Source organism: Carassius auratus, chromosome 5, assembly GCF_003368295.1.
Source record: "Carassius auratus strain Wakin chromosome 5, ASM336829v1, whole genome shotgun sequence".
NCBI classification, from domain to species: Eukaryota; Metazoa; Chordata; class Actinopteri; order Cypriniformes; family Cyprinidae; genus Carassius; species Carassius auratus.
This window is the reverse complement of record NC_039247.1, coordinates 704,481-731,839: the sequence shown is the minus strand read 5'-3', so window position 1 is coordinate 731,839 and position 27,359 is coordinate 704,481. Positions and strand designations below refer to the sequence as shown.

The window sequence follows — 27,359 nt, the reverse complement described above, 5'->3', positions numbered from 1 at the left end:
AGTATATAAACTCAGTTTAAAAATAATGTAAAATATAGAGCACTTATTTTGATTTGTTTGGGTGAAATAAGAAATAAAAGGTTTTTGATCCGGTTTCACAAACAAGAAAATAAAGCCAGTTTCATTAATTCTTCTATTTCCACTCAGTTTTATTTCTCATTAACATTCTGGACTCTGCGAGACCCATAAACCCCTCAGACGACATCTGAACTGAAACCGTGGTGTGTGTGCACATAAACATGACATAAAATTAAATACAAAACCGTTCTGCCTTCATCTTCGTCCTGTCATCACATCAGACCACATGAGCCAGATGTATAAGAAAGTCTTAATAAATCGAGAATCTATTTGCATTTGACGAAAGTGCTGAGATCTTCTAGGAACTTGATGTACTCCTGATGCTCCAGCGCCGTGCTCAACTCGATCAGCTCATCTGCAAACGTGTTGTCGACGCCGCGGTCAGCCAGGAAGCCCATCAGATGGTCATACAGGGCCTAGAGAGTCAGAGGGGTCAGAGGTCACTGCTGTGCATTTGTTAATTCATCCTTATTTTAATTTTTCTGGATTCTAATTTAATGGTTAAATATAAATTCAGTAAAATAAAAAAAGCAATTGTAAATAATGAACACTATACAATTTAACAACTATTTATTATTAAAAGTTTATCAAAAGATTTATTTTTAGGGCTCTGTGAATTTTTTTGATCCCATTTTAATGGCTTAGTTAAATTTCAATAATTTGTATTTAATCAATTAAATTGTAAAAATGATAAAAAAATTACAATAACAAGGCTCAATGAAATTAAATTAAAAAGTTAGTTTTTATGGATTATTTTGCCCCATTTTAATCTTTCCAGATTCTGATTTAATGGTTATATTAGATTTTAGTCAAATCAATTAATCAAATTAAACCAATTAAATTAAATATTGAAATCATATAATTTAACATCAACTTATTCCAATTTTTTTTAATTCCTTTTTTTCAGTTTTTAAATATTCTGGATTCTGTTTTACTATTTTAATGAAATATTAATAATAAAGCAAGCCAATTTATTATATATATATATATATATATATATATATATATATATATATATATATATATATATATATATATATATATATATATATATATATATATATATATATTTTTTTTTTTTTTTTTTTTTTATTATGGATTTATGATTGAATAAAAAATACATTATCAAAAATCATTGCAATCAAATTAAGGCACAAAACATCAACAATTGAATTAATATTTTAAGATGCAATCAACTGAAAATGTTACATTTCCTTTTTTAGGCCAATGAAGTTCTGCACAACCTAGGCTTATTTTATTATTATATTATAATTAAAATAAGAATAAAAAATATTCCTTAAAAAAAAAAGTTGTAGCAATTGCATTATTACTTTGAAAGCACACTATATTGTGTAAAAGCAGTATATTTCTTATAGACTTTCTTCAAGTTAAATCAGACTTTTATTTTGACAGGTCATCATGGAGACCGTTGTCAGCTCTCACCCAGTCCAGAGAGTCTGTGTTAAGTGTGTAGCTGGTTTCCTTCCACTCTGCGTCTCCCTCCGGCTGGAAACTGACCTCACGGATGGCGAAGATGTCGCTCTCCTCCTCAGTCTCACCGTGAGCCGTCTGCTCGGAGACAAACAGCTTTGGATTTGACATCCAGTTATATCATTTCACATGCTCTTTAAGATACCTGGACCTTCAGTCACACTGACCTTAAACACAACAACGAAAGAGAAAAACGGCTCACCTCATCCTCGGGGAAATGACAGTCAAACACCAGTGAGCTCTTTACTCCAGGTTTGGTCACTTCAACCACAAAGTTGGGCGTTGAGACAATGTCAGGCTGAAAAACACAGTAAACATGTTAAAAACATGCCATGATGAGGTGCTCAGCTGTGTGCTGTGTTTAAATCTAAGACCTCGGCATCAGCTTAAACAACTAAAAATCAAGAGATTTCTTCATTTAATTCACTCTCGCAAAAATTGTGTTTTTAATCGGAAGAAGCAGGATTCACACAGTTTTGAAAAACATTGATTTTGATTTTAAGAGTGTGATTTCCAGACTGTAAATTCACAGAAATTAACAAAACTCAATGCCATTGGCCATTTTAATAATGCATACATATTTCTGCAGTTATGCCAAACTGAAAAATATTAAATCTGGTAGATATTGAGTAAAAAAATATGCTCTTTAGTAGTAAGTAGATAAACCCAAAATTACTTAATATTACTCAGACCTTATTTGTGTTCTTGAACTGTAGCAAAAATGTTATATATACACATATTTTTTTATATTCACTAGAATTATATTCTATGGTAAATTGCTTATGCTCTTCTCCTATAAGCTGCTTTGAATAAAATATGTATTAATTTAATTCATATAATAATAACAATATATTTAATAATAAGATTATATATAAAAAAAAAAATTACATTTATTTTTAAATCTCTAGAATTAAATTCTGTCATTATTGCTTTTGTTCCTCTTCTGTAAGTTGCTTTGGATAAAAGTGTCTGTATACGTGTACATTTAATTTGTGTTCACTTTCATGTATGAAAAAAAAGCCTTTTTATTAATGCATTTATGACTCACATCTTTGTGATTTCATGCTGCAACCCTAAACCTTTAAAAAAAAAAAAAACAAAAAAAAAAACAGGACAGAACAGCAACACCTTCAACAGTTTAAGAACATTAGGCGGGTAGTTTTCCTGTTTTTACAGTATTTACCTCGCCCTCCGGACTCTTCTGTGTGTGCTCAGGATCCTCCTCCAGCTGCGGCGGGATGCTGTTGTTCACGTTGAAAGTGATAGTGACTCTGTCAAACACAAAACCCCACATAAGCATAAATATGATCAAACAAGCTCTGCAAATGACAGCTGATGAATTTGCTCAATGCATTTATTAATAAACATCTGCTTGTGCGTGCCTTGCATGCAATGAACTGGATTAAAACATCGGCAAGATGCATTGCTCTAAATAGAATTGTTTTAAAAAAGCAATAATTCATGTGTGCCATAATGCATCATGATTAGCATATGATCAAAGTCAAACACACCACCCTTACTTTTCTCCGGACAGCGAGCGATTGAGTTTGGCTTCTGTGCCGTTGAGCTCCAGCTCCCAGCCGCCAGACATTTTAGGAAGACTCTTGTCCTTCTGGATCTTCTTTTCTTCTTTGATCTCATCAGTGAGAAACTCTGCAAATGCTTTATCACCTGAAGAATAAAGACAGAATCAACAGACAACTTACTGTGAATGCATGACACTTCTCTGGTTAAAAATACATGACGCTGTTCTGTTCTTATTGTTAATGCAATTTACTGAATTACATTTGATTTATAAATATTAGCTTAGACGGTGTGTCATTATTTCATTGCACTGTATTAAAAGTTTAATGAGGAGCTTTATGTTCCTCATTACGCCCTCAGGTCAAACGGTTCCTTAACACTGATTTAATCTGCATATAACATATTTTTAAAAAGTTATACATTTATACATTAGTTATACAGTTATACATCATAAAAGTTATACATTTTAATTTTATTTTAAAACTAAAATAAGTTGTTTGATTTAGCAAATTGGGTAAATTAAAAATGGTGGTTAAATGTAAACCCTTTTTCTACAGCTCAATTTTTAAGAGAGGTTATAAAAAAAGTCAGTAATTATCAATAACCAACTATATTAAACATTATATTGTGATATTTTTTTAACTATATCACCCAGCCCTGCTTTTACCAATAAAACAACTTCACCATGGTACTTTTTAGTGACCGATATATATATATATATATATATATATATTTTATAACCGATACCAATTATTTGCATGTTTATTTGCCTGATAACCGATATGCAAAACCGATATTTATTAACCGTTATAAAAGTAAATAAATGACCGAGTGAAGAAAGAACATACTTCACTTTGGTTTTCCCTCTTTTTTTATATATGTCTTTTTTTAAGTGTTGAAAATTAGTCTCATTTTATATTTAATCTTTATACTACAACAATAAAAAACATTTTATTTATAAAAAGCATCAGCAGCAACAGAGTCGATAATAATTAACTGAATAATATTCTCTGGAATAAAACAAAATATTGTTTTTACTGCATTTCTCAACTTGAATGTTATATCAAAATTATTAATAATGTTTTGTCCTCCTAGATTATGAAATACCTGCTGGCAGCACGGTTTATTTCTGCAGTTACACAGAACTATACACTCAAACAGTGATCGCTTATGGCGATAATAAATAATTTCCATAGAATTGTATTTATTTAGATGTTTACTAGCCAAATATTGTTTATATACGGGGTGCACATAATTTTTTCAGCCTGGTTCTCATAAGAGAACCTGGAGATTTGGTTTGGTTTTCACACTGCATACAGCGTGACCCATTAAATATAACTATAAAAAAATAATTAATGATAGTTATAATATTATTGCACTTTATTTATTGAGTTTTTAAAAATAAAATAATAGTAAATAAACTAAGTAATAGTGTGTGATAATATTATTAAAAATAAAAAGCAGTCCTAGTATTAAATTCAAATACATTTATTTTAAAGTAAACTTAAAAATAACATGCTAATATTTACTACTACTTTCTTTCTTTGCCTCTTTAAGAATGATCACTTTATGTGTTGCCCAATTTTAAGTCGCTTTGGATAAAAGCGTCTGAAAATAAATAAATAAAAGCGTTTTCATCATATTCAAACTTAAAATTAGCGGGCTTTTATTTTGGCGGGTTGCCGGCAAGTAAGTATACGTGCTTCCGGGTTTAGCGCTGCCGATTAAAGAGCATCATTGGATGAATGTCACAGTTTTGCATTGTGCTTTGAAAACGACATACTACAGCATAGATTTATGCTTTCAGATTGAAAATAAAACTTATATAGTACAGTTTGTTATCTAAAATGGTAAATGTGTATTAACAGATGTAAACCACGTCGGTGAGCAAATGCGCTGTCAGAACATATTTATATAACGCATTTTTAATTTTGGTCACACATGCGGACCTGCGGAACACTTATGTGCACCCCTGTTTATATAGTTAATGTTAATACAATTTAGGGTGTTAGGTGTGCAATGGCGATCCTGAGCACAATTCTCAAAACACCCACAAGATGGCAGTGTTTATCTATGAATCCCATATTACAAAACCGATATCCGATTATGGTAAAATGCTTAAATATCGGGTAAAATATCGAGTCGAGCTTAGTTAGCATCCATAGTTTCACCATAAACATACATTTATCGTTGTACTTTTTAGTTACTTTTCATAGTTTTACCATAAATATTATTTTACTGTGGTATTTTATAGTTAGCGTACATAGTTTTACCATAAAACAACTACCATGGTACTTTTTAGTATGTACCTATAATTTTAACCATAAAAAAATAATACCAAGGTACATCTTGTTAGTTATTGTCCACAGCTTAACAATATATACGTGTTTCTCGTGGTAGTTGTTGTGTCGTGTATGAGAGCGGAGCAGTGTTTACCCTCGGTGTGCAGACTCCCGCAGCCGCAGGACAGTGAGGGCAGAGCCCGGGTCGCTGTGAGCAGCCTCGGCCTGGAGTCGGACCCCGCTCCGCTGCTGCTGAGGCTCCAGATGGATCTGCTGAAGGTTCTGCGGAGCGGCGGGGCGGAGCTGCTGATGGACAGCCGGGCTGCGAGCTGAACCGCGCGGCTCACAGACTTCAGCATGACGGAGGTCTGGTTCGGTTGAGCTCGGACTCGGAGCTGCTGGACGCGGATCACACACGTGGGGAAGGACACCGTGACCTCAGCACTCTACACCGGAAACACTCGGAAGCGGAAATGAGGTAAAAGTCCAGCACGTTGTCAACAACATAAACACGTGGCTCCAGTAACTACGAGCGCATTATTAACACAACTCGTTTTATTCTGTTTGTTGATCTTTTAGATCCGTTATGCAGCTTTGTGGAGTTTGTAGCGAACATGTTCCTAAATACAGATGTCCAGCCTGCAGAATCAGATAGTAAGTCATTCATTCGTGTTCTTTAAGTGCCAGTTTATACCATAAATAATATGTTTATCAGCTTACTTTTGCTTTTGGGACAAATAGCGATCAAATAAGTAACACCTTTCTTTTTCTTATAGTTGTTCAGTGAGCTGCTTTAAAAGACACAAAGATGATGGTAAGTCTCTGCTAAGATAATAATCAATAAACAGTTAACTTAATTGGATTACATTTACATTTATGCATTTGATAGATGATTTTATCAAAAGCCACATACATTGCTTTCCTTGTTTATATTTAATAAGTTAGTGACCTTAGCGTTGCAACTATTTTCTACTTAAAAGCTTTATTTGTATTATTCTTGTATTATTTTAATAGGTTACATTATTGTATTAACTTCATTATAATTGTTATAATTTTATTATATTACTATTATTACTAACATATATCATTTGTTTTAATAAAATTATTGATAATATTTATTATTGTTATTTTTTTATTATAATTATTTTTACTGATTGCATTATATTTTTATCATTTTTACTTATATTAATTTATTTTTATTGATTATTGTATTGATTATATTTAATTAAATACTATTAGACTGACTAATTATTATTGGTATTATTCATTCAATTATATTTTATTATTACTAATATAAATGTTAATTATATATTACTAATATTAATATTTTATAATTATAACTATTAGTATTAGTACTAGTAATACAATTGTTGTTGTTTATTTTCAGACTGCCCTGAGCACAAAGTCAAGAATCAGAAACAAAGTATCAAAAGCAAACTATTGAAGTGATTATTTCTCTTTCCTCTGATAGATGCATGTCATCCAGTTAAAGAATCAGATCCAGCCTCCAGCAGCTCAACACCAGTGAGCAACGGTGAGTAAATCATCATCAATAATAGATATGTGTGATCTAGAGAACTTTTCTGCCTCCTTTTGATGATGATTTTGAACAAATTAAGTTATATCAAGTTTAAAAAGTTCAATAAATGTGTTTGGTTTCAGCTGAAAAGCCGTGGGATGTCGAGGATCGTCTTGATGAAGACAGTCAGACTGACAAAGTGCCATTAGAGAAACTTCAGCAGCTCGGTATGAAGTGATAAACACCCTGTTCACATGATCTTTAATGCTGTTTTTAGGGGATCAGTTACAGATTGTTTTCATGCACACAGCTGATTCAGAGGCGTTGAAGGGTCTGTTGAGGAATCCTCATCTCCGCCGGTTAATGATGTCCGTGGACACTGCTGAAGATAAAGCCAAAGCCACGAAAGACGCCATGCAGGAGCCGCTGTTTGTGGAGTTTGCTGATCAGTGCTTAAAAATTATTGAACCGACAGAAGCCGAGGATGATGATGAATTCTGATTGGACCGAACTGTCACATATCGACCGATTTTCACTTTTAAATGTTAATGCAATCATATAAAATGTTGTCCTATACCAAGGTCTTCTGAATGCCATCAATGTCTTAAAGGAATAGTTCACCCAAAAATGTAGATGAGTTTGTTTCTTCATCAGATTTGGAGAAATGTAGCATTGCATCACTTGCTCATCGATGGATGCTCTGTAGTGAATGGGTGCCGTCAGAACGAGAGTCCAGTGAAAAAGTGGTCTGGTCTGAATCAGGAGAGAAATCTGCACTGATCAAGCGCCGTTATTGTGACGTATTTTGATGTGCGAGACAACAGGAGAAACGTTTTATGGATTAATGACTCATATTTTAGTTGAAAGCAACGGTTTGAAGTTAAAAACTTCTTAATAATGCATTTGTTTCATACAAACACGCAGCTTTGGTCTTCTCAAGACATTAACTGATGAATTTTATAATTACTTTTCCAGACTATAGATTATGTAAAAAGAAATCAAAAACAGAACAAGTCTCTAAAGATATTTATTGTCATTAAAGTTTGACAAGTCTTGGATTGGTTAAAGTAGTACTATGAGTTGTCACATGTTTTGCTGATTAACACCCTGAGAGTATAAATACACATAGATATAGATTATTGTTTATCATAAATGCAGTTTGCACATGCAATTCAGTGTTTCATAACCAAAAACTCACATTTAAAGAGAAATGTGTTGTGCTTTTGAGTGGTTGGTGTTCGAAAATACATTTCGGTCTAAAATAGCATAATACTACAGAACTACAGATACATATGCAAATAGTATTTTAATTAATTCAGTTTGCTTTGGTAAGAGCATCAACAGCAATGCAGAAACCACGGCTTACCTTAAAGTGCTTCAAGTCTTACATTGTGCAATGAATAATTAATTATGAATTACTTCATAATTTTTATGAATACTATACTCTCTACAGTATCATTATAACTTACTAATATAATTATAGCATCACAATGTCACAAGTCTGTTTTTTTAATCAGTTTGTGTACACTGATATTAATGGAAATCAAATGCAAGGTTTTGAATTACACGATTTGGTATATTTAGCAGCATATTATAAATAACTTTAGACCAAAAACTAAAATCTCATCTACAAATATTTTTTAAGTTGTGCAAGAGACCCAGTTTTAATCTTGACAGATCACTCTAGTATAAAATGAAAGCTCTGTTGTATAAAGTACTAGTTATTTAAAAAAAACTAGTGTTTACTGATTGAACGCAGAGCAGAATTAAAAGGCACTTTTAAATACAACTAAACACTGAATTGCACTAACAGTAAGGCAGCTAAATGTTTCATATCACTTAATGTAGTGTATTCAAAGGTGCATTGATTGCATGAAATCTCAGGCCCTGTCCTCCAGCAGGATCTGGTTGAATCCGGTCACCACGTCTGTCTTATTCACTGGGTGCATGTCAGCGTACAGCAGCGGAGATCTCTGGAGATGCATCTTAATGGAGCCCTGTCAAAAACACAGTTACATAACAGTTAAAGCAATATCTAAACATATACTTGCATCTCACATCAAAATCTGTCTGGCATATTAGTTAACTAAAACCATGAACATTTCTGTTACTTTTGGTAAATTTTTATTTGACACATTTGACACTTTTTGTATTAATTTTTTTTGTTTTCAACTGTACTGCTTTGGAAACTAGCCGAAATAAAACCTGTTTAACTTGAAGTACTAAAATAAGTAAACAAAAATGTATAAAAACTTTAAAGACATTTAAAAACTAAACTAAAAATAGTTTTAATCCATTCATAAAGTAATATAGATAAAATATATATGTATATATTGAAATGTTACCATGGCAAATAACTGAACTAAATTACAAAAGCACATTACAAAATTACCAAAAATAAAATACAATAGCATATATTACAGCTTACAAAATTTTGTAATGCATGAAAATTAAATCCACATTAAAATAGAACAACCTGATCTACATCAGAGTAAAGATCTATTAAAAATATTTTAAGTAATAAAGCTGGAAAAAAAAATAAGATTAAAACAAACTTAACCTGTCTTAACTTAAACTGTCACTCACGTTTTTGAAGATAGAGATGAATGTGCATGATACAAACCTACATTTTAATAATTCATGACTGAAAACATTTTGTAACATGATTTTGATGTGTCATTTACATGGTAATGCAATGTCTGATTTTAAAATGGGTTTTGAAGGATGAATTTTGAGATTTTATGTTTTCAAGTGATATATAACTTCTGATGATTTCTAAAATGTGATAGAGAAAAAGGCATCGAGGAAGTATTTTTTTTTTTAAACAAAGGTCAAAGCTCCTTTTGTAATGTAGATTTCTGAGGGTGCACTATTGTCATAAATTAATCTATTACTTTTCCTACATAATTTTTAACAAAAAATATTGGTAAAATATATATTTGGGAGTCTTAGACCTTTCCAACGATATATAGTTTGTCAAGATTAGATTAGATTTGATTGTAATATAGTATAGTCAACGTAGGCGTCCCGTATACGGGACGGGGTGACATTTAACAGGTTAAAAGGGTCACATGATGCGATTTCAAAGCTTTCTTTCTCTTTGGAGTGTTACAAGCTCTTGGTAAATAAAGAAGACCTGTAAAGATACAAAGACTAAAGTCTCAAATCCAAAGAGATATTCTTTATCAAAGTTAAGAGTCAACCACGTCCCCCTAAAACATCTCGTTCTAACACACCCAACATCTCTACGTCACTATGTGGAAATATCTGCGTGATGCCGCCCAGTTAGTGTTGAAGCAGTCATGTCAGGGAGATGTGTGTGTATCAAGGAGAAAGAAAAAGCACTTTGTTTGTTCTTCTGAAAATAGATGCATTTAGGAATCTTTAAGATTACTTACAACAGAACAGCAATGCATTTTATGGACGACTGTTTCGTGAACCTTGGAGAGGAGGTCATTCTGACTTTGAAGTGACAACCCTGCACTTCTGAATCAGCTGCTGTAAGTATGTTATTAGTTTTAGTATTTGGCATGGACTGTATAAATGCCGAGTTTTGCACATCGTGTGTGTGTGTGTGTGTGTGTGAGAGAGAGATACAGCTGTCTTCACCGTCCTTGGCTTGGCTTGTTTACTGCAAACACACGCTCGATTACAGAAAGGGGCGTTACATTTTTGACTAGTGCTTGTGGTGATCGGCCAATCACAATGCACTGGGTCAGTCGGCCAATCAGAGCAGACTGCGCTTGTCAGAAGGAGGGGCTTCGAGGTGTTTGTGAGAGGCGGGGCATAGAGGACCTACAATAACGTACAGTATTTGAAAAAATAATGTGTTTTTGAACATTAAAGCATTTCGACATGTTCTGTTACACCAAATACACAAAATAATGATCTTTTAAAAAAAGCATCATATGACCCCTCATATGACAAAAGCGCATAACAAAATGACAAACTTGAAAACTTAAGTTAAAATATTAACTTAAAAAAAGTTAATAAAAGTTATAATAGTATATAAATAATACTAAGTGTAAGCGGAATCATTCAAGGTCACTCAGAACTAAACAAAGCTCAGTTAACCGTATGTTTGAAGCATCTCTTACCCGCGGCTGAGCTCTGATAGACGCCACTCCCTGGTCAAACTGGTTGGTCTTTACTTTGTATTCACCGTTTCTGAATGGGATCTTCAGACACGCCATCATAGACTTGATCTGCTGGAAACCCGTGGCTGTCAGAGAGACGGTGACGCTGGGAGCAGAGGCCATGACCAGACCGATGGGCCATCCTCTGACCATCACAGGCTCCTGGATGCTGGAGAGCTGCACAGAGCCTCTCTCCTTCAGCAGAGGATCCAGCTTCGGAGACACACATGATGCTTCGTTCTCCATGAAATCCTCAGCATCATCCAGCTCTGCCTCAGCTAACGCATCCATCCACGCCTATAGAGGAGAGACACAGAGAGATAAGAGAACAGCACAAAACACATTTAACTGAAGCTAAATCTACACTTAAAGCCAGCATGAATCTGCGTTCAGAAACCATTTAACTTCTGTAATGACAATAAAGATTATCAAATAAACACCGAAACTTAAAAAGGTCTTCACAACAAAACAGCAAAATAAAAGTTCTGTTGAGCAAATCAAAACATAAATAGATTAATATTGTACAGTAATAACAACAATAATAATAGTACTTTAAGGAATATAAAAAAAGAAAGAAAATTTATCCACGTGTTCATTTTAAACAGTGTGCTACTCAAGGCTCATTACAAATCCATAAAAATAAAATAAAAAAACTTGGAGAAATTACTATTATAATGTACTTATCAAAGTAATAATAACAACAATAAAAAATGTTTGGCAAAAAAAAAAAATAATAATAATAATATATACAGAGAGAGAGAGAGAGAGAGAGAGAGAGAGAGAGAGAGAGAGAGAGAGACAAAGTCTATCAAGTCCGGTCTGACTTTATTAATCACAATAAAAATCAGCACAATGCTAACCCTCCAGCGCCTCCATCTGGTCTGGATGACTGATGCAGCTTTGTGCCATTTCCAAATCTCTCTTTTGACCAGCCAGGATCTCACACCTGTGATAAAGATGCACATAAAGACCGTTAAAAACACTACATACTGTACTAAATACTGTACAAATACTGGATTACATTGCATCTGCTAAATGATTAAAAGTAAAGAAACACAATGTTATTAATGGACTACTATAGCTCGACAATTAAATTTGCATTAAATCATAAAAACAGAATAATAAAGAAGAATTAAAACAGGCTGAATTTGGGGGAAAATAAAAATTCAGCACATTTCATAGGGCCTTCTTTACGGTTTAAAATTTTAATTTGTTATTTAATTGTTAAACTGTGAACTTGTTTGACTTTTGGCTCTACTGATCTCAGTGAAGCAGCTATTTGGCTCGGGTGAGCTGCACCTGTTCTGTTCTGAGTTTAAGGGATAATCAGGAGGAAGTTGATCAGGTGACAGCGTCTAGACGCACAGCAGATGTCTGCTCCTTCAGCCAAGCACAGGTCAGAGAGTAATGCACAGTCACTGAGTCTATTCCTGAAGAATAACGGCTTCTCGCTTGTGCACTTTATCTCTAAGCGGTCTAAAAGTGTCCTACTAACCCAACCAGCTGATTCCCAGCTTTAATTCTGAAAGGTCTAGAACAAGGTTGTGTGTCTTTAGGATTGTATTCTTAATCAAAATGAAACTGAAATTGCAATATAGCTTAATGCAATTATTAAACTGCAAAGGCAGTGATTTAATGCAATAAAAGTTGTAATAAGTGTTTTTCAACAAAAGAGAAGCTGTAAGGTCTCCATGCATTCTTCTGTCAAAATTAAAGGTTAAGGTTTCAATGTTTTAATGTAATGGTTAAAACGATTAAATTAAGACAGCCACAATATTAGTATTGTAATAATCCTGTTGAAGTGCAAACAAAAATAATAGATAAATAAATACAATTCTTAAATTATAAATTTTTGTACATTGTTATTTTTTTATTTTACAGTGAAATATTACTATAATAAAAGTTATGTTTTTTTGTTTTTCTTCTATTTTTATGTAGTAGTTGTATTAGTTATAATACTAATAACTACAACAATAATTTATGATATTAATTAATTAATAGATATTAATATTTACTTTTTAAATATCCATACTGAGATATGATCAAAACATTTTGGCCAAATTGTGCAGCTCTATTTGTAATACAACCATACTACCTGTAATAACAAAATAAAGGAGTGAAATCCTAACCTGCTTGTAAGCGTGTGGCAGCCTGTCTCTTGAGGTTATGCTGACGGGTCTGGTGCCTGCGCCAGCAACACTGGATACAGAACGCCTTCTGTGAGCGCACCCTGTTCCTGTGCTCCTCCAGCATCTCCAACTGCACAACATATGATAAAATAACTACTGACATTACATTACATCAGATCTGACTGCTTGTGACTGCATCAGCCGAGACAGGGTAAACAGGGTGAAAGAGCTGCTGACTGCATGCTTTACCAGAGAGTGTGTGAGAAAGACTTTGGTCCTGCCACAGTGCAGCATGTTGATGTCATCAGGGCTGAGGGTGGAGTGTGTGGCACGTCTCTTGAGGACCACATTAAGCACATCCTCTACTGCAGAACTCAGAACCGTCTGACTGCTCATCTCAGGGCCTGTGGGTGAAAGTGGAGCTTTAGAAATACACTTAATGATACTTCTATTGTGTTTCATGCCAAGACACTAGAGGTAAAACCATTGCTTTTCCATGCACTGGGCTAGTTTTAAAATGTGGGCTATTTTACTTCCATAATGTCTTCTTTAAGACTACCGGAAAGAAAACATCCAAAATACACAATAAGGTACTTATTTTATAACACTTCATGTACTTGCGTCTTTGGATTTCCAATACAACATAAATCTTTAAAGGCCGTGAGATCCACTTCAGCAGCAATTGCATACAACAAACTTAATGTTTTTTTCCCTTATTATATTCTGAAGGTTTTGTTTGTTCATATATCATTCACCTGGTTTACATAACAGCTTATTCATAAAAACCAAGTATTCTTTTTGGACTGTTGACAGTATTTTCTGACGTATGGAGTGATGCATTTATTTATATTTAACTCAATAATGCCTCATTTGCATATTAAACAAAATTTCAGAAAACTTATAATACAAACAAATGTCATAATGCACTGTTATAAATCAACAGGGGAAGTATAATGACATTTATTAGTTAAAAACCTGCTGTGTCTTGCCTTAATGCAACTGAAATCAAGCTCTTTAGTGTCATCTCATAGCTGCAACATGTTCAATTAAAAGTTTGCTTTGACTCTTCAAGGTGTTAAAGCAGACATGTTCAATCCTGTTCCCATGAATCCACTTTCCTGGAGATTTTTTACTTCAAATCCTGCCCTAACTCACATCTGTAAATTTCTAAATACCTAGCTTAGTTGGTTTAGGTGCATTTGATTACAGCTAGACTCTGCAGGAACGCAGATCTTCAGGAAACAGACTGAGCTTTCTTGGTTTATCTGAGATTTAAAACAGATTTTTACTTGCTTTAAACAAACTAATGTGCACATCTAAGAAATGTACCAAATCCCACAAGCCCTGACAAGAAACCACATGCAAAAAAAAGAAAAGAAAAAAAAATTACAACTTGTTTATTTCTAAACATTAGTCATATTAAGCCAAGATTTAAATAACATGCAGAAGAGGGAAATCATGAAGAGAGAAAAAAAGAAAAGGCAAGCAAACGCTTCACTGCATGCAAAATATCCACTAAATAAGCATGCAGGAATTCACCTGAGGAATTCTGATTCACATTATCTAAGCACTGCGTTCGTAAAAGAAGATGGGAAGAAATGAGAGAAGGATACTGAAAGAACAAGACAAGAATCAGGAACTGAAAAGGAGAATAAAACACTTAATGTTCACTTAATGATCTACATACTGTGTATTTGGTTGATTTGTGCAGTTAGTCTGGTGTTTGTGATCAGCCCGTATCTTTGGAGGAAACTGCCATATGGGATCCTGTACAAAAAAATAAATTATAATAATTTAGTTTTGATTCTAAAAGGAATTCTGTAATAACGTCTCTAAACGTGAGGCGATATGGAAATTCTGGCCAGTAGTATTGCCTCTTAAATTAGAGATGCACTGATTGACCGGCCGTTGGTCAGTCTCACGTTTTTCTGATTTTGAGCGAGACCGTGTTGTTGCCAGCGGCGCAGGCAATGAGATCAGTCACGCTCTTTTCCGTGTGTACACTTTTTTTTTAATAACTAGGAAGCACTGAATCCTGGCCACCCAAAAAAGTTCACGCAAGAATAATTTAGATTTTAATGCACTGATAATGTATTGATGTGAGTGAGAGCGAGGCTTGCACAGAGTATCATCATGTATCATCACGAGCCGCAGGTTTTCATTTGGTTTTATGTTTTTATTTTGTTTTATTGTACGTTTAGCAGTGATTCCCATCCACTTACATTATAAGACTGATAGACTGCAACGGCTTGTTAAAAATCTCAGTTTGTGTTCTACTGAAGAAACAAAGTCACGTTCATCTTTGATGCCCTGGGGGTAAGCAGATAAACATCAAATTTTCATTTTTGGGTGAACTATCCCTTTAATGGTAATAATAACATCAGGTTAGGAAAAAGCAATTTTTAAACGGTGAAAAATTACGTCTGTTTTGTTATATAAAGCAACGCATTTTCAGTTAATTGTATTTCTACCTCAGTCACAGAGCACTTGATTTCGAGAGCGAGAACATCCTACGGGTCACAGAGAACCAGAATTAGCAAAAATCTGTCACACTTACAAAAAAAAAAATGGAAGCGGCCAAGAGAATCCCAATCATCTCTATTTTGAATACAATTATATGTTGTAAAATGAAGTGTATTAAATGTTAAATGAAGAGATTGAGTGTTACCTGATGGGAAATCCTGCTGCGCTGATGTTTATGGTCTCCACTATCCCACAGGCCTCAAGCTGAGCGATAACCTGAACACAAACCAAACCGAGACTCACTAGCCAGTATAAACCCATTCTGTGAACAATAAACCTCAAGGAAACCCCAAGTGAAGATCTGTTTTTTCCTACCTCTTCCCTTTTGAAGGTGAGCGGTCTGCAGTCGGGGTTGGGTTTGATGCAGCGTGTGTAGTGTGGTGTGGTGCTGTGTAAAATCTTCATCAGGCTTTCAAGAGAGTTCTGCATATTCACAGAAAGACAATCAATTGATCATTATAAACACAGACTCAGCTCAATCTAAAAATGAGTGTGTGTCTCCTTTAAAATTTCTCTTTGGCCAGCTCGTGCAATCAAGAATATAACACGTACTGGGACAACAAAATGATCTAAATGTGGATCATATTGATTAACAGCTAATGCAAAATGATACATAAAAACACCTTGACATTTATCAGAAGACAAAATGCAATGCTATAACATCTTTATTCTTTACCCTAAATTTAGAGACGACAGTGGCCACTTTACTGTGTCCTCGCAAACCCTCACTCTCACGGTCACCGTCAGCAAAAAGACTGTGCAGCAATGAATCCTGGGAATTCTGCAGGAGACTGATGAGCTCAGGGGGAACTGGATCCTGCAGAACAAACAGACATTCACTCAATATTATGCATTCACTCCAAAGCATCAAAACACTTTATAAACCTATTAATAAGAAATTTCAGCTTAGACAAGCTACATAGTTCATGCACGCAAATATTTATATAGTTTGCACCTTGTTCTTCTCCATCATGCCCTCGATCTGGTAGCTGACTTTGCCTGCGTAATGGGCCACAGTGAAATGGGGCTGTTTGCTGAATTTGTCCCAGCTGATGCTGGCGTTATCTGACAGCTCCTTCTGCAGACGCACACAAAACTGCTTCGCATCCGATGCTCTGTTCAGACGACACTCCTGGACAACAGACAGACAGTGGACAAAGAATTAGAGAAACAGAAAGAACGAACTCATTAGTGCTATTTAAAAAGCTATTTCACTATGTATAATGGTCATAAAGCTGTAAATAAGGCTATTCTTAAAAATATTTTGGTTTGCAGTAACAAAGAAATAAAAAAAGTGTCGGTAGGTAAGTAAAATTTTTTTTTTTAAGTTTAAATGTAAAAAAAAAAAAAGTAAAACTTTTGTGATGGTGATTACGTAGGTATGAATTAAAAAAAATTAGCATTTTGTGACATCACTGATTGGGTCTTCAACCCGAGCCTTCGGGCGCATCATTGCAAACCTCATTTTGATGCAGGCTATATAGACCACAAACAAATTGAAATCTTTGTCAAAAACGTGTTTATTGCATTAATTTCAGGTGCATTCATTTGAAGAAAAAAAATGAGGTAGTGTTATACTGTTTAACTTGCATCCACCGCTAGGTATCAATGCAACCTACAAATGAGCGACCGTTTACTTTGCTTTCTTGGGTTGTCACTTTTGTGAAAACAATTTTTGAGTTTGATTTGAGAGACAAGTGTTCATTGAATCGATTGTAACATTGATTTTGCATGTCTAAATAAGTTTTATACGGCAAATAACACCAAATATAGGTAAATCCACGGACAACAGGTAGGAGGAATGTAAAGATTCAATATATTAAAAAAAAACGCATATGTAGACGATTCTAGCCCGAATCTGTATCTGTATGCATGAGACTGTCTGAATATCGGCAGCATTCACATTTCTGTTGTAAAAAGAGAAATACTGTGCATTAGTATTATTTGCTGCAGAAGCTGCAGTTGCTGTGTGACGCGTTTTCCAAAAAAAAAAAAAAACAACCGGATGTGCTCCAAGAGAAGGTCGTTAAAATAAATTTCCTATTTTCGTTTCCGAAACTTGTGTTGCTTGATCCAATCGATTCGTGCAATAGATTTTCGAACAAAGTGACAGTGTCGGTCACGGGTTTAGACTAGACGGGAGAAGGGATGGGAAAAGATCTGGGCAGTTTTTCCAGAACTTCGTGCCAAGTTAAAGCGGTGTCGAGCTGTTTTAATGAATCTTTTAGATGCATTATGGCGCCCGAATCCGTATGACTTTGAACAGTGACCGTGAACATTGTGTTGCAATTACAAATAGAATACAATCCAAAAGAAATTAAAAGATGCCTTGAAAGACAAAGCCATTTTCATCATGCAAAAATCCTGCATAATGATTATATTTATGTGTATCTTTTTCTGAGATGAAGGAGTGTAAGCAGACCTCATTGAGCAGGGAGAAAATACTGGAGGGACTGCCTTCAATCAGGTCCAGGCAGCCCTGGTTGTCTTGGTACCGTATGAAAGACCACTGCAGCCCCTCGGTCACATACTCCTCCTGCTGGGCTTTCAGGTAATGAGCCACAAAGTGCTGCTGCAGCTTCTCGTTAGCGTAATTAATACACAACTGCTCCAGATTGTTCAGGAGGAAGCATTCGAAACCGTACACATCCAGCAGACCTGTAGAAGACACACGTCAAAGATTAAATGGGTTTTCATTCCTTAAAGAAAACCAGATAACATATCTCTTTGTGACTGGAAAGTAACGTATTTAAAATAAAAAGTGAATAATTCGAACATGTACCAATGAAGTTGCACCACATGGAACTGTCTGCACACATACTGTTGTTTATGAATCTGACTAACCAGTCAAACAGCCTGTAAATAAACAAAAAAACAAAAAAAGATTTTGTTCATCTGCTCCAGCACTCACTGTCAGTATATTGGAAAGTATAAATAATGCTAAAATCTACATGCTGCATTATATAGAAATGTAGCGTGTACAGTAGAGTGTGTTTTGTGCCCAAGACTTGCTCTTTCAGAGTAGCATCTTCGTAAGATATGACATCGTATATGCGACTCACCGTGCGTAAATTGCTTTAGCAAGACAGTCTCTGCGGACGCCGCACTCCGACTGAGAGCAAGGTTTGAGGACGTTCTGTTTTCCAGCGCGCAGAGTTCTCACGGTCAGACACGACTCCAGCTCGTCTAACGGTACATGCAGCAGGTCAGCGGTTTTCTGAAGGAAACCTGCACACAGCATTGAGAGAGAGAGAGGTAATCAACACATGGCACTAATCAGACACCATATCCGTCACATATCCAGCACGTCCTTGGGGGGAATATTTGTTAATGTCTTTGGCCTCCGTACATAACAGATACTGATTTTAGTACATGTATTCCGCAAGGATGCATTAAATTGAAAAGGTGACAGTCAACACATTAAATGTTACAAAAGATCTATTCATCAAAGAAACAAAAAAGTAACAGTTTCCAGAAAAACAATGGAGAAGCACAACTGTTTTCAATATTGATAATAATCAGAAATGGTTCTTGAGCAGCAAATCAGTATGTTATAATGATTTCTGAAGATCATGTGACACTGAAGACTGGAGTAATGGTGCTGAAAATTTAGTTTTGATCACAGGAATAAACTACACTTTATTTTAAATTGCAATTTGCAATGTGTCACCGGAAAATACTAGTGAGACAGGAGGAATGTTGCATCATCCATAAAAGCACTTTGCCTCATCATGTCTGGAATATGCATCTTGCCTTATTCACTGTCATAATTTAGCTTTTTATATAAATAATACAGCTGAAACACATCACACCTTTGGAGCGTTCATCAAGATCACACGTCTGAGCCTCTTCTGATGCAGGCCTGAAGTCCACGTTCCCCAGCTGCAGAAGACCTGCAAGGATCTTTTCAGAAACACAACAATCATGTCATTTTACAAAAAAAAAAACGGTATAATATCCATTTCTACAAACTACCTCATCAACAAAGCAGTTTAACGTCATTTAGAAAGTGCAATAAGTCTCTAAAAAATGTCCAATCTTCAGGTTTTGATGTAATTTGACACATCACTTACTCTGAAAATCTGTCTACGTTTACTCTCATCAATGCCAAGATTGATCATGGCTTCCACAGTCTCTTGCAAACAGTCTTCTGCTCAGACACAAAAAACAAACAGAATGCAAGATGTCAAATCACAACACAGTGCCTTCACAGATTCCTCCTTTCATGCTTTAAAAGTCAAATTCTTGAAGTGCAATACTTGCCTTCTAAGGTTTTCTCAGCATGTGGCAACCAAGCAAAGTCTTGATCCAAAGGCAGCATCCATTCAAGTCTCTGTTTCTCTGTGGCTCCTTTCATCATCTTCAAATCAAAGCGATTATAAACAACCAACATTCATTCAAATGAAACTATCCAACTGCCTGAAACCCTTGAAAGATTTTAGATAAATCTACATAGATACAGCATGATAACTCATAGTATTACTGTCTCTTATTTCACCTGGTAAAATATGTGAAAATTTCTCTCATTTGGAGTTTGGAAAGCCACTCTGGTTTTCTCCAAGAGATACGTCTGCACTGATGCCCCAACCAGCAGCTGAGAGCTGCATTATAAACAACAACAACAACTGATGTTTACACCAATCACAAGATGTTTCAGGTTCATGTGTGAAACGGAGAGAAAGCAAAACTGACCCATTGAGCTGAAGCTGAATGTATTTTCCAAAGCGACTGCTGTTACTATTGCGTAATGTGCAGGCATTGCCTGGGGAAGAAAGGAAAAGGAAAATAAAGACTTTTAGAAAGAGTGTAATGAAGATGAGTGTAACTTCAGAGAGAAAATGAGACTAAAACATCATCTGCTCTCTGTCTTTCTCACCAAACGCCTCCATGAGCGGATTGGAGCCCAGTACTCGTCTTTCGATCTTCTCTACGGTGTCCTGGCACTTCTGAGAAGAGGCCGCCACAGTGGCATAATACTTCATCAGACAGCGTGACGTCCACGTCTGAGGAGATATTTTATAAAAGGAGATGTGGTCTAAATCATGGAGCAGTCTTAAACTTAGTATGTATTTGGAATATTGAGCTTGAAAGATCATTTAAAGATGGTAAATAATGAGAAATCATAATTCTATTCTTTATTTTTTCATTAAGAGACTTTAGAACTTCATAACTCAGAAACAGTCTAAAAAAAAGTGCTATAAAAACACTTTCTTAATGTCGCTTTTTTTAACTTTAGTTAGTGTGTAATGTTGCTGATAGTTGCATAAACAACGTCTGCAAAGTTACGACACTCAAAAGTTCAACGCAAAGGGAGATTTTTTCTTTTAAATGGGTCATCGGATGCAAATTGTCCACAAGTTGATATGATTCTTTAGGGTCTAAAAGAAAAGTCTGTAACTTAGTTTAGTTAAGATTCCTCAATGGTAGTGTAAAACAACACCGTGTTTACCCCGTCAAAAACAGCCAATTTCAAAGCAAGCTGTTTTCTTGCATGAGTATAATATTAGTTAATTAGGAACATCACTTACCTTCCCAGCTCCGCTCTCTCCAGAGACGACCAGCGATTGGTTCATGGGCTCCACCTGGCCTTGCACGTTCCTATAAGCCTCTTCTGCTACGATGAAGATGTGTGGCTTAAACTCCTGTGTACAAAGAGATGCTTTAACAGTGTTTTCAGTATAACAGTGTTTTCTGTAAATCAGGTAGAGATGGCTGATGCCTCAGTGCATTTAATATAACCTGCCTTTACCTGTCTCTGAAAGGTTAGTCAATATTATTTAGAGCGGCCTCAGTTGTTGTTTTTTTCTAACTTCCTGATTTGCAATTTTTTCAATAACATCCTCTGACGTCAAAATAAACATGTAGAGCAAAGCACTGTCTAAGTTACTGGCCCACAATTTGAAAAGTTCAAACCTCATAATTAAAAAATAGCTTGCATTTTACCTAATTTAATTATTGTGGAAATTGATGCACAAGATGCAACAAAAAAAAACACAGATTGTTTGGTGCAAATGAAAGTAAAAAAATTAAAGACTAAGTAACTGTTAATTTAATGTCAGTGAACCTACTGAACAAAGCAGGTGTGCAAACATTGTTTTGACACTGTCCTCTACTATGGCAAAAGCCAAATGGACAGCTAAACATCTGTTATGCATCAACAGCATTTGAAAGAGAGAAACACGTCTGTCATTTCAAAAGACAACATATAAAACCCATACGACTAGGAGTGGATGATATGACCAAAACATTCACGGTACAAGTCATTTTATATCACATTAATGGTAGATAATCACAGTATAGTAATTTAAATAGTTATAGTTATTTTTGCATTATTCAACAAAAATGAAACCAAGAAACATTTAATGTATTACCTGCATTGCCATCAGTAATGCCTCTTTGATTCGTTTGATGATAATCCAGTAAACTAAATACTTCAGGCTGGTTTAATCGGTTTCTGGTGACTAAATTTTAAAACATAACCAAACCAGTTGACATATTTCTACCAATGCACTGAATTAAGTATCACACTACTAATATAACCATAAAAACTCATAGCATTTATGTCTTCCACACTAAAGTATTTGTAACTTCCATATTTTGATGTTAGAGGTGTACTAATTAGGGATGTGCATGACGACTAATTTGACTGTTGTTTAAACTGAAGTTTTGTATCCGACTAGTCGACTATTCTAAAAGCAAGAAACCCCCAAAACAAAAACAAAAAACCTTGTGCGTGCGTGTATATAATAGCCTACATTTGTAAGCCAATTAGACATTACACAGTTTCACAAAGCTTTTCCGTTTCCTTGCACACCTTGCTCGTCTTTCGCATGGTCACATTTGAGCTCGCCACAACTGACACGAAGAAAACTCATGTGAGGCATGAGGAAAAAATGTTGTTTACTTTCTGAAACACTTTAAAAGAAAAATAATTTTAATTGTTTTACTTTAACTTCTTATTTCAAGTGTTGTAAATGTAACAATGGGAATTTGATAGTAACATAAAATGATGATAATTCGAATGATAATCAAGGTTTTTTTTTTTCTGTCGTGTAATCGACTATTGTTTTCAGTGTCGAATAGTATGAGCTGTACCGGTTAGTCGATAAGACCCACACATCCCTAGTACTGATAGACTTGTGTATTCACCTGAGGTTGAGGGGCGGAGTGATATTCCTTCATCACATCCAGAGAGTACAGGTGAGGGACGGGCTGGAAGGGGTTGAGGGCGACCAGCGTGCAGCCAGCATGTGTGTAGAAAACCTTTGCACTGTACCTGGCCTGCAGACATTTCAGCACTGCCAAACACAAAACTACACAGCTGTAACGGACTGTAACTGACACAACAGGACATACAGGACTGGTACGGAGGCTCGTTTCTGCCAAAGGATAAAAATATAAAAGAGGTAATTGTGTCTTCGCACAATTCTGACTTTTTTTTTTTCTTTCTTGCAATTCTGAGAGATATTAACTCACGATTCTGAGAAAGAAAAGTCTTAATCGCATAATTTTAACTAGTGTGAAATAAAAGTTGCATTTTGTATGTGATATGAAGGTCAATATTATGAATCAGAATTCAAGCTCCGGTCTAGAATTTCACATGCTAGAATTAAAATCAGGCATCAAATTACTGTAATGTGGAAGATTCTCATATTATCTGAATTGGAGAAGAAGAAGAAAATCTTGACACATTATTTACTTTCAATAAACATCATAAGGCCAATGCTGATAAATGATCAATATAATTGCTGACATAAATCACACAAGCCTGTTGCCAAGTGCTTTTGCACACTGTACCTGTAGAAGGTGTAACCGGGTTGACTTTAGTGAGGTCGTCATACGTGTGAAGTTCTGCTTCATTGATGAGGAAATCTCGGATGTCCTCTTCCAGTGAATCAATTACAGATTTCCTGAAATCCTGGGCTCTGTCTTTCAGTCCATTTATCTACATGATGCAATTAATAAATAAAGGTATAATAAAGAATACGTTCCCCACTTACTCTACAGATCATGCAGCAATCCAATTCAGAAAAGTACAGTACAAGCCCTAATGCCGTTCTACACAATCACATTTATTACATTCCATTGACAAACCAGTTCGGTGATAATCAGAAATGCAAAGTTTTCCTTTTCATCGTTTTCAGAGTCCTTCATCCACAATATTGCTTTCATCAGTTAAAAAAAGTCACCTTGTCTGAATCAAGAGAGAAATATACACACTTGCACAGATCTGAGAGGACAACAGAAGGTGGACTTTTACACTGAAGAAAGTGTTTTTATGGGTTATGGATAAGGATGTGCAAAAAATCGAATGCGATTTTCATATCCAGCAAGTGCGTTCAGATCAGGGTTGCCAGGTTTTCAAAACAAAACCTGCACAATTGCTTCTCAAAATTAGTCCAATCACGTTTCGTTCCGGGTTATAACCATAGACTGTATAACATACACGTTTTTTGGCAGGTTCTCTTGGTAAAATTCGCATTATTGGGGCTAGATATCACGTTATTGGGATTGTGGTCACTTTGACCCGCACACATGAAAAACTACCGCAGACTTGGCAACACTTTTGGCACTTACTACACACTAGGGCTGCACGATGTGTCGTTTAAGCATCGATATCACGATGTACGAATCCACTATAGTCACATCGCAGGATGTGTGATGTAGGCTGTCGTAGTTGATCCGTTATTCATTATCCGTACAGGCCAGCTGCTCCGCCAGCCGCTCACCTTCACCGTCTTCAAACAAAAAGAGCGCTGTCTTGCTCTCTCTCCCTCGCGCATATTAATCAAAATCAATTGACACAATGGTGTCTGAAAAAAAAAACTATCCAGTGAAGAAATGTTTTCTGTGTTGTCAAATCTTGTGCGATTTCCTAAACTGCACAGATAATTACACAACGCGTGCCTTACACGTCTGATTCGCGAACTAATGATTCATTTGAACCGATTCAATTTAATGAATGGTTTAAACAACTGACCTGTACAACTTTGAACTCATGAGACGTCTGAATTGGTATATATATATATATATATATATATATATATATATAAATATAAAAAACTGTAACACTTTACAAAAATGTTCTATTTATTAAACTATTTAAGAATTTGAGAATGTAAGTGTGCTCACCCCATTATATTTGTAAGAAAAAATTAGATTATATTTCATATCGCAATATATATTGCAGAAAAATGTAATTTTTTCCTAATATCATGCAGCCCTACTACACGTTGTGAGTGACAGTGACATACAGTCAAGTATAGTGACCCATACTCGGAATTCGTGCTCTGCGTTTAACCCATCCAAAGTGCACACACACACAGTAGTGAACACACACACACTGTGAACACACACCCAGAGCAGTGTACAATTCCTGCCAGCCTGAGACTCAAACTCACAACCCTTGGATTGCAAGTCCAACACTCTAACCGTTAGGCCACAACTTCCCCCTTGTTCACTGACAATATACAAAATCGCAGGTAAATCATTGTCGATTTTGCCTTAGTTATGGACTCATATTTTAGCAGGAAGCAACGGTTTGAAGTTAAAATATTGGTGATTTGTTTCTTACAAACGTGCAGCTTTTTATTTCACAAGATGTTAACTGATGGACTGGAGCGGTGTGGATTACAGTGGTGTTTTTATCAGCTGTTTGGACTTTGTGCACATTTTGACGGCACCCATTCACTGCAGAGGGTCCCATTGGTGAGCAAGTGATGCCTAAATTTTTCCAAATCTGTTCCCATGATAAAACAAACTCATTTACATCTTGGATGGCCTGAGGATGCTTAAATGGCTATATGCAACTATATGTTAATTAAAAAGTGCACAATATCACCATTAAGCTTATGCCAGATGTGTTTATCAAAAGAAAGAGCCTTTTAAATGCGTCAAGCCAGTACATTTGCTTGTTATATTTCCGGCATCTTTGGTTGACACCTTGAGTTTTGACTAATTGCATGTACTATCCCTCATTTGAAAGACAAAGCAAAAGTCAATAAATGAGCAACAACAGAGTAAGAACATTTCCTAAAAATAATATGCCTGGACTTCACTTTATGAAGATCAGGTGAGGCATTGCAGGTCCTTCCTGTGATGCTGCTGTGAATCCATATGGTCTGATGACAGCATGTGTTGACAGCGTGTGTCAGGACATGCTGAACACAAGCTAATCATACACTGTCTGACTAATCCAATAACACAGGTGCACCACAACAAGACTAAGTTAAGAGGAATCTGAACTGACTGGTGAACATCTTAAAAAAATGGTAAGATAGACCTTGGCTAGTGCAGGGATTCGTAAAATTTGTAATTTGTTCATTAGTCCCTCTAACTCTAGCACTCTTTAGTATTCTAATTGCAAGAAAGAAAGAAAAAACTTGACCCTAACACTTGCACCCACTATTCTATTTCTATTCTTACTACTTGTATTCTTTAAGAAAGAGAGAGAGAGAGAGAGAGAGAGAGAGAGAGAGAGAGACTAGCATTCTCTATTTAAACACAAAAAATCATCTGCTAAATGATTAAATGTAAATTCCCATAGAACTGATCCTATTCCATCTGTAGGGAACTTTCTTTCTGACACCAACACTTGAGTCAATGCATGAATCATGATGGCCCAGAAAAAAATCAAATTAAAACCTGCAGCATGAGAAACAAACCAATTGCATTATTCACACTTATTGGTAAAACAAAACTTTATAACTGGGTAAATGCTGCAAAAAAAATTGTCACCATGGACAATATAATTTGTATTCATTTACACTAAAATAGGTTGGATTAATGTCAAATAACCTTTTTATGATAAAAAAAATTTAAATCAAAGGGCTCGCCTGTAATAAGTGTTCAGGTGGTTGTTCTGCGCATGCTCAGATCAGTCTAACCTGAGTGCGGAATAATCCAAGTATCTGCGTATGTTCTTCAGACTGACTGCACCGTTTCTTAATCCGCTAATGACAACACGAGACACGTCAATGAAAATGCAAATGAGGGAGCACCGGAAAAACAAGACAGTTCAAATGAGTGATTAGAAATAATCACTGTAAATCACTTTATTAACGTTACGGTTTTGTTCAATAGAAAACGAGCTTTAGTCCCTAGTCACCAAGCATTTTTAATTACTTCCCAACAAATAAAATATTTAGGGTGGTTATAAAAAGGGAGCCATTTAAAATTCAGATTGTAATTTACGTTAATTCTGAAAGTGAAGTGTATTCTATTTCTTAAAACAATAAACTAGTAAATACCACCATGATGTTTGATGATGACCAACATTATGATTGTAATGTTTGTTTTTTTATTTTAGTAAGTTTTGTTTTGTTTTTTTTGTAGGTAATACATTTTAAATGTCAAATTGAGGTAAAACGTGTCAAATTAGCAGTTAATAAAAAAATAAAAGTTAGCGTAATTTACCTTTTCTTTCTGTCGGTTTGGTCTTCCAGTCTTTTCCAAACTCCTTGATGTCCCGTCAGAACTGTTAACGGTCGAAACTTCTTTATTTTTGAATAAAATCTTCTGTTTGACATTCGCCATAGCTGTAAACTTTAAGAAGACACGTCTCGCAGTATTTACTGTATTATATCGCTGCCATTAGGCTGATATTTCTGAGTTATTTGTTTGATTTTTCAGCCTCACTGAAGGACAAAACTCTCAACCACGCTCGCTCTCGCGCCGG

The 27,359-nt window shown here is 35.3% G+C and overlaps 3 protein-coding genes across 4 annotated transcripts; 1 reads left to right on the top strand and 2 right to left on the bottom strand.

Annotated features, from left to right (window-relative positions):
* Window positions 1-124: 124 nt before the first annotated feature.
* Window positions 125-5,844, bottom strand: LOC113070096 (complement component 1 Q subcomponent-binding protein, mitochondrial-like). Of its 2 annotated transcripts, none has more exons than XM_026243280.1 (6): window positions 5,530-5,844; window positions 3,090-3,240; window positions 2,753-2,840; window positions 1,772-1,867; window positions 1,522-1,665; window positions 125-494 (listed from the first exon to the last, which is right to left on the bottom strand). In XM_026243280.1, the coding sequence occupies exons 1-6, from the start codon at window positions 5,732-5,734 to the stop codon at window positions 345-347; spliced, it is 834 nt and encodes a 277-aa protein (XP_026099065.1). In that variant the 5' UTR covers window positions 5,735-5,844; the 3' UTR covers window positions 125-344. The 2 variants fall into 2 exon arrangements, with proteins under 2 accessions (XP_026099065.1, XP_026099074.1); XM_026243289.1 differs by having other exon boundaries at window positions 1,522-1,647.
* LOC113070108 (zinc finger HIT domain-containing protein 3-like) lies at window positions 5,743-7,961 on the top strand. The gene is made up of 6 exons (XM_026243299.1): window positions 5,743-5,853; window positions 5,955-6,029; window positions 6,152-6,189; window positions 6,847-6,909; window positions 7,038-7,121; window positions 7,205-7,961. The coding sequence occupies exons 1-6, from the start codon at window positions 5,849-5,851 to the stop codon at window positions 7,393-7,395; spliced, it is 456 nt and encodes a 151-aa protein (XP_026099084.1). The 5' UTR covers window positions 5,743-5,848; the 3' UTR covers window positions 7,396-7,961.
* LOC113070077 (unconventional myosin-XIX-like) lies at window positions 7,906-27,359 on the bottom strand. Its single transcript, XM_026243244.1, has 23 exons — window positions 27,098-27,359; window positions 23,480-23,627; window positions 22,832-22,980; window positions 21,211-21,324; window positions 20,559-20,685; window positions 20,375-20,444; window positions 20,181-20,283; window positions 19,946-20,042; window positions 19,756-19,832; window positions 19,495-19,585; window positions 18,745-18,910; window positions 18,465-18,538; window positions 18,105-18,340; window positions 16,638-16,814; window positions 16,359-16,499; window positions 15,998-16,105; window positions 15,828-15,898; window positions 14,847-14,926; window positions 13,409-13,563; window positions 13,160-13,289; window positions 11,891-11,976; window positions 10,992-11,327; window positions 7,906-8,891 (listed from the first exon to the last, which is right to left on the bottom strand). Exons 1-23 carry the CDS (start codon window positions 27,215-27,217, stop codon window positions 8,775-8,777), a joined length of 2,973 nt encoding a protein of 990 aa, XP_026099029.1. The 5' UTR covers window positions 27,218-27,359; the 3' UTR covers window positions 7,906-8,774.

What these genes read in the sequence shown, in the direction of transcription:
- LOC113070096 (XM_026243280.1), bottom strand. Translation starts at nt 5,734, where the DNA reads ATGCTGAAGTCTGTGAGCCGCGCGGTTCAGCTCGCAGCCCGGCTGTCC. An exon ending in AGAAGAGTCCGGAGGGCGAG is followed by an intron (nt 1,868 to 2,752) that starts GTAAATACTGTA and finishes TGTGTTTTTCAG; the next exon opens with CCTGACATTGTCTCAACGCC. An exon ending in GTCATTTCCCCGAGGATGAG is followed by an intron (nt 1,666 to 1,771) that starts GTGAGCCGTTTT and finishes TCAAATCCAAAG; the next exon opens with CTGTTTGTCTCCGAGCAGAC.
- LOC113070077 (XM_026243244.1), bottom strand. Translation starts at nt 27,217, where the DNA reads ATGGCGAATGTCAAACAGAAGATTTTATTCAAAAATAAAGAAGTTTCG. An exon ending in TCCGCTCATGGAGGCGTTTG is followed by an intron (nt 20,445 to 20,558) that starts GTGAGAAAGACA and finishes TTTCTTCCCCAG; the next exon opens with GCAATGCCTGCACATTACGC. An exon ending in ATTCAGCTTCAGCTCAATGG is followed by an intron (nt 20,284 to 20,374) that starts GTCAGTTTTGCT and finishes TTTATAATGCAG; the next exon opens with CTCTCAGCTGCTGGTTGGGG.
- LOC113070108 (XM_026243299.1), top strand. An exon ending in CCAGCCTGCAGAATCAGATA is followed by an intron (nt 6,030 to 6,151) that starts GTAAGTCATTCA and finishes TTTTTCTTATAG; the next exon opens with TTGTTCAGTGAGCTGCTTTA. An exon ending in CTCAACACCAGTGAGCAACG is followed by an intron (nt 6,910 to 7,037) that starts GTGAGTAAATCA and finishes GTTTGGTTTCAG; the next exon opens with CTGAAAAGCCGTGGGATGTC.